Source organism: Gadus chalcogrammus, chromosome 22 (genome assembly GCF_026213295.1).
Source record: "Gadus chalcogrammus isolate NIFS_2021 chromosome 22, NIFS_Gcha_1.0, whole genome shotgun sequence".
Taxonomy (NCBI): domain Eukaryota; kingdom Metazoa; phylum Chordata; class Actinopteri; order Gadiformes; family Gadidae; genus Gadus; species Gadus chalcogrammus.
Window position 1 is genome coordinate 19,120,877 of NC_079433.1, and position 7,311 is coordinate 19,128,187.

Sequence of the window (7,311 nt, forward strand, 5' to 3'; positions counted from 1 at the left end):
TACATCAGCCAACTAGGACATCAGTCTGATAGCCTGGAGGCACCGCAGCCCAGAGGACAGCCAGGCTCTGATGGCCTCTCAGAGCATATGGTGAAGACACGGCACCGCCTCAGGGAGGCAGAGTCTCTATCATACTTTACCATGACCAATGTTGTTCATTACATTACACAAATGTCCTCCTATGGGTGCGCTAGGACACTATAAATGTATTCTCGTGTCTATGTATTATTTTCTGCTTGTGTTACTGGCTAAAATCAGGTCATAAACTGAAGGATTTCATCTTTCATTGGTAAAAGGGGGTCATTTAAAAATGTGAAGCTGACGTTGTAAACTGTCATATTTAACCGTTCCATAACTTAATCTGCTGGAATCTATGCAAAAAAAGGCAATATCTTTGTCAGTGCAGAAAGTAACAGAGGTGAAACAATCTAATCCGTCCCAAAAATGTATTAGTACCAGTTGTGCTGTGAATGCTATGCTGTTCGATACAGCACTACATAAGGGTACAGTGTAGCAGCCATACTATCCACCAGGTGTAGCGTGTTGTAAAGAATTACCACCACATGCTTCCCGTCTCCTTGCCTCAGTCTCGCTGGGCTCCTGTCCTAATGTTCTGCATGTCACTCCAGCCGCACCAAAGGCTGTTGGAAAAATAATCATTAGATGTTTTTAATGGATGACTTTAATAAATCGCCCACTGCACACCACTCCCCTCCATAAGTCAATAAAATACACTCAGTTGATACAGGGTGTCATACAGACAGAACAAGCCATCAATATTCAACCCCAGTTTTGATGGGCAGTTATTCACCCTGTGACATGATTGCTATTGGGCTTGAGTGGCACAACTATCACCGGGACTCCGTTGGCTCTCCGACTCCCCGCTGACCTAGTGAATCCCCTCTTGATTGTCTGCTCCTGGCCACCGTACATCCAGCACTCAGTCAAAACTTGAGCCTTGGTAGGATCTGGTTCCACATGATGTCATTAGGATGGATAGGCTGGAAAAACTTCTCACTCGTCTTGCACACATCACCCCTAGCCCTCTGCTGGTATGTAGATTCATCAAACCCATGTCAGGTTTATTGAGTTAGCCTTGTGTGTGTGTTTGTGTGTGTGTGTGTGTGTGTGTGTGTGTGTGTGTGTGTGTGTGTGTGTGTGTGTGTGTGTGTGTGTGTGTGTGTGTGTGTGTGTGTGTGTGTGTGTGTGTGTGTGTGTGTGTGTGTGTGTGTGTGTGTGTGTGTGCGTCGGTGCACGCATGCACGAATTCCAAACCTACATCAAATAGGTTTAGAAGACATGTAACTCATCATTGTGATAGCAGACCATCACTGAACCTATCACGACAGATTTGCCTCCTCGAAATAATGTGTTTGGAAACATCTCAATCTGATTAATTTAACAAACATGATTACGAACGTGATCACAGCATGCAAAGAGACCTGTGCGCAGTCCATTTCCTGTTCACAGGGAACGCTTACTAGCTGACAGTAATGTCTCTGTTGTTATGGATTAACAGTATGGTGATCCCATATGGCCTCAGCCTCTAAGAAGACTGCAAGTCTAATGGCTGGAGCTTATGGCATCATGTGTGTGTGGTTTCAGGTGACTCCAGAAGGGTTATGCATGAGAGCCACCTGTCTTGCAGGTGTTTTATCATCAAGCATAAGTCGAAGAGCCATCCGTCCATATTGAAGAGGAACACTCTTGTAATGGCTCTATTGTCTGAACCTGAACTTCCACACTAGCTGCATTGGGGACCAAAGGCATTCCTAAATTCAGAATTGCTCTTAAAAGGCTTGGCAGCGTTAGCGATTGGAAATTAAATGTGGAGGGAAACAGCTGGCCATGTTTTTATTGGTGCAGAATCATGTTTATATCAGTGTACAGTGTTTAAGTGTTTTTTGCTGCTTCTGTCTAAAAGCAAATCCAAAATGGCAACCTTTTTTAATAATCACATCACAGAACCCTCCCATGGAGTCCTAAAGCTGTCCTGAAACATGACTGCCAGTGGTTTGGTTTGCCGCAGCTCTGCCTTTCAGTCACTACGTAGCGGTTACGACTTCATAAACACATGTTATTCAGGGACCTTGACTCTGTTTCTGTTTCTTTTTTTCTGTTTCCAGGACAACGACGTGAGAATCATCATCGGCCAATTTGACGAGAATCTGGCCTCCAAAGTCTTCTGCTGCGTAAGTCCCCAGAGCGCACGGCGAGAGATACTCAGTCACCAACATGCACACACTGTGGTCGGGGAGGGCGTTGACACCGTCCACATGTGTCTTACCAGACACCGTGATGTATCCCCCCTCCTTTACATACACAATATTAATGATTCCTGCTGAACTGATGAACCTGACATGTAACATGTCTCCGGGTTGTTCTAGAGACAGCTGACGCAGGTGGGATTCAATATGTGGGCATTAGGAGAGGGATGGACGGGAGTAAGTGATGGATACTGGATACGGTTGTCATCGAAATGATAGTACGATTCATTGATATCACCGGACGTGTTGAGTGAGGAGTTAAAGGGAGATGGAAAAATATATGTTGCTCTAATTCTTGTTGGTTCTTTGCGGTTGTGAAATTTAGACTACAACTGGGCTGAGAAAGAAAATAAACAAACAAATGATCCTTTATCCAAGGTTATGCAATACTGGCAGCAATCTTAAAGTAATGGGCTGGGTTTCTAGCTATAAATAGACAGAGCTTACTCCAAATAAAGCTGAGCTTTTTGAAGTTCTTTACTTCTTATGCCCCTTTGAGATCCGAGAGGGTTGTCACCAGAAGACTAGCAAGCTCTTTATTACTACTGTGTGTGTGTGTGTGTGTGTGTGTGTGTGCGCGTGTGTGTGTGTGTGAATATGGCCGCGTACGTGTTGGATTGTGCATTCCAGCTGCTTGTTCACATGGAAATACACGCTTGCATAGAATCTGGAACTTGAGGGGTTAATCCTTCAATACTGATGCATTTCTCACCGACTGCTTCTCCCCACCCACTCCCTTCCACCCAGGCCTTCAACCTGAACATGTTTGGCAGCAAGTACCAGTGGATCATCCCGGGCTGGTACCAGGGGAACTGGTGGGAGCAGGCCAACAGCACCAACTGCACCACCAGCAAGCTGCTCACTGCCATGGAGGGCTACATCGCCGTGGACTTTGAGCCCCTTAGCGCTCGCCAGATCAAGGGCATCTCTGGCCGGGTGAGTCCCTGTCGATGGTCGACACACTGGGCCCTATTTTAACGGTCTGAAACGCAAGTGAGAAGCGCCAAGCGCAAGTAGCTTTGAGGGCAGTTCTATTGCGATGTTGCTATTTTACCGGCGCATAAATGACTCTTGCTCGCGGCTCAAAACTAAAAAGGGTTGGTCTGAAGTAGCCTAATTAGCCGTAGGTGTGGTTTGGGCGTAACGTGCAATAAACCAATGAGAGTGCCAGCTCCCATCCCCTTTAAGAATCTCTGAATCTGACGAGTTGATATTTTGACAGCGCGTTTGCAGTCTCCGAGGAGACAGATGCATGACTACATGAATTGCAAACTTCAAATGGCTCAGTTTATGGCCAAATTCACACATGGAAAAGCGTTTTCTTCGACAACTTTAGAAACACTGAGTCCTCAAATAAATTTCAGCAAAGAAAACTTAACACACACATGATATGCGGTAACTATGGTTCTATTTAATGATATATGCAGCAGTACATTAACAAACATCGTTTCTTACCAGTATTGTATGCATTATTATTATCGACTTGTGTTCCTAATATGCATGTGTTCCCCCTGAATATACATTGCCATGGACTGTATTATGCGTTACATGTTTAGTTTGCGTGTGTTTAAACAGATGGACGCACACACGCGCGCCCGCTTTCATTAATTATTTTACACATACACACACGTTAGCCCGCATTCATTCATTCTTTTTAACACTCACTCGTGGGAAAACAATGTTTTCTCACGATCAAATACTCATCAATCCTAAAAGTTATGGGCTTGTACACGATGTTTGTGTGTACGGTGTTTGCAGATGCATTGATTTAAAAGTACAACTTATTACCGCTGTATCAGCTGTTCTTTCCCAAATAATTTACCAAGAATGTGTGGCTAAGTAGATGAGAGAAGCAAAGTGTACGTGCGAGGTGCACAAGCAACATTATGCATACGCCCTTAAAATAGCATCTGAACAACGCGCCACTGACTTTAAACCAGGTATTTCCTGGTTTGTGGCGCAATTGTTTTCTGAAACTGCAAAATAGCACCAGGGAACGTTTGCGCCAGAACACGCCTCCTCCTTTCGCCGAACCGCCCCTTGGGGCGCAAGATCATTCCCTAATTTACAGACGCGTGGCGGTGGAGGGAAAAGAACGCTCTGCGCCAGTTGCAAACTAGCAACGACACATGCGTCAGTGTAGAAAGTAAATTGCGCCGGATGCAAGATAGGGCCCACTATGTTATAGCACTAGCGACTTAGGGGATAACCAAAAGCTGGGGGCAGAGTGACGCCTTATTTCCTGTTTTAGTCTAATACATTTGTGGAATAGATGTATTGCTACAGAGGCCAGTATGTAATGTTGACTTGAAACCTTTACAGACTTTTTTTTATTGTTACTAGTGCTGGCCTGGTTTGTGTTCTCGGTTAATAGCCAAATACTTGCTTCCAGATCCCTGCTTCTAGCAACATAATCGGGCCTGACAAATACCAAGCTAAAGAAGTAGAAAAGTCTGATTCATAATACTGATGCTGGCTGGCTCTGGGTCTATTTACACTCTGGATGCTTATATCCAAACTGAATTACAGTTGTTCATGCACACGTCCTCAAAGAGCAGGGGGGAATGAGGGGAACGTGTTTAAGGATGCCTGTAGAAAAGTTAGGCTGCCAACATTGGGCATCAATGTACCTTTTAGCTGGGAGAGGAGTTAATTCTAACCACTAAATCATACTCTGCCCCATTCTGTCCCCCAGACTTCAAACTTTGTTCAGACAGTTTGATTGCATGCCTTCAGTTGTTTTGTCGCTTTGTTTTGTGTGTCTGTGTGGCAATGGTAATCTATACGTTAACCAGGTTTTATAATTTCAGTTGTAAATTTGACCCGACTGAATAAATAGTTATTGCGTTTCTGCGGCTTATTTTAAGGATATTGTGTAAAACTAGCCACGGAAGGATTACAACTGCTTTGGGGACATGTGAAATGATCTTGCCTGAATTATGAGTTCAATAACTCATGTGACGCAAGCCGCATTGAGTGCACAGTTTGTGAAAGGATTGTCGTTTGGTGAATTGGTTAGGCTTTATTTTATTGAAAATTAAGTGGTTTGTGAGGCAATTGATTTTACATATTTTACAAGGCATTTCGTAAAATATGTTCGGTCTTTTTACCATTAATTATTTTCAATATAAAAAGCTGTAACATTCGGTTTTCAATCTTCATCAACATTTCTGCATAATTTATGGGAACAAAATAATTTATTTTTATTATAAAAAAAAGAGAGCCTAATTTATACTCAGGTCAGGTTGACCTTTTTTTTTTAAGTTTACTCAAAGATAGATGTGGGTTATCATGAGGTTCAGAGAGCAGTGAGAGGCGGACAGAGTAAGTAACAGGCGTTGTGTTTCTCCCCCCACAGACCCCCAAGGAGTACGAGCGGGAGTACCGCCGCGAGCTCCAGCAGAAGGGCGTGGAGGCCAGCAAGTTCCACGGCTTCGCCTACGACGGCATCTGGGTGATCGCCAAGACCCTGACCCGCGTCATGGAGCTGCTGCGCACCAAGCAGCGGCACGAGAACCACAACTTCACTGTGGACGACCGCGAGGTGGGACGCATGGTGCTGGACGTCATGAACGAGACCAACTTCAACGGTGTCACCGTGAGTGGAGGGCGGGGGCCTCATGGGGTTCAGGCCATGATTGGGAACGGTCCCTCTGTTAGATAAAGATACGACAGACACATGCTGAGACAAAGAAAGAGACACGATTCTGACATTCACGGACGCGGACCACAAGCGTGACTGAGAGCAATCAAAAGCATGCGGTGAAATGTGAGACTCTGTGCCAAACCTAGTTCATATAACAATTGGTGAATCTGCTATAAATAACATTATCTCATTATCTCCCCCAATCGCTCAAACACAAAGACAAACACACGCACACACACACACACACACACACACACACACACACACACACACACACACACACACACACACACACACACACACACACACACACACACACACACACACACACACACAGACATCATGTCAGTTCTCTGCTCGCTCCGCAGCGTGTCTTTAGGGGGGAGTTACTGTTAGTGTAGCCACACAAGCATGAATGCCATGTGTGTGTATGCAGGGGGTTCACGCGTCAGGACAACACTCAGAGGCGGGGCTGTTAATTACTCTTCTGCAGGGCCTGGGGGGCCTCGCAGTGCCGAGAAGGTGTGTCAAACATCCTCGTCTCTGTGGGGCCCACAGAGATGTCATTTGAGGCTGCCGATGCACTCCAATGCTTCCTAGATTGATCCTGGTGGCTATGCTAGCTGAAGGATGAGTGTGTGTGTGTGTGTGTGTGTGTGTGTGTGTGTGTGTGTGTGTGTGTGTGTGTGTGTGTGTGCGTGTGCGTGTGTGTGTGTGTGTGGTGTGTGTGGTATGTGCGCGCGCATGTGTGTGTGTGTGTATGTGTGTGTGTATTTGACATTCCATTATTGGGGAAAATAGACTTTACAACCCATATGCCTGCCCCTGGGTTGAGCAATATATTACATCATTCATCACGTTATTATATAAAGAACTGCCCTCCTATGTTTCAAGTGGAAAGGAAAGAGCTCCAGAAGGTGTTACAACAGCTAGGCCCACACACTGGCTGGGACGTTAAAGAGCTGCCTTTTAAATCACCCCCAACACACACACACACCACTGCATCCTAAACAGCTGGAAGGAAGGAGAGGAGGTAGTCAATGGAGTGATAAAAAAAAGGGAGTATTTTGGGCGTTGTAGATAGTGTGGAACAAGATAACGAGAGGAGAAAACATATCTGGGCGATAGGGAAGGAGCCGGCAAGGGGGGGAGACTAGAGAGAGAGAGAGAGAGAGAGAGAGAGAGAGAGAGAGAGAGAGAGAGAGAGAGAGAGAGAGAGAGAGAGAGAGAGAGAGAGAGAGAGAGAGAGAGAGAGAGGGAGAGAGGGAGAGAGAGAGAGAGAGAGGAAGGAGAGAGAGAGAGAGAGAGAGAGAGAGAGAGAGAGAGAGAGAGAGAGAGAGAGGAGAGAGAGAGAGAGGGAGAGAGGAGAGGGAGAGAGAGAGAGAGAGAGTGCGAGGG

The 7,311-nt window shown here is 45.5% G+C and overlaps 1 protein-coding gene across 1 annotated transcript in view; it reads left to right on the top strand.

Annotated features, from left to right (window-relative positions):
* The window catches only part of gabbr2 (gamma-aminobutyric acid (GABA) B receptor, 2), a 109,447-nt gene that overhangs the window by 48,872 nt on the left and 53,264 nt on the right, over positions 1-7,311 (top strand). The window contains exons 4-6 of the mRNA XM_056582375.1: positions 2,127-2,192; positions 3,015-3,203; positions 5,626-5,865. Coding sequence (XP_056438350.1) covers positions 2,127-2,192; positions 3,015-3,203; positions 5,626-5,865 — 495 coding nt within the window. The remainder of the gene's footprint in view (positions 1-2,126; positions 2,193-3,014; positions 3,204-5,625; positions 5,866-7,311) is intronic.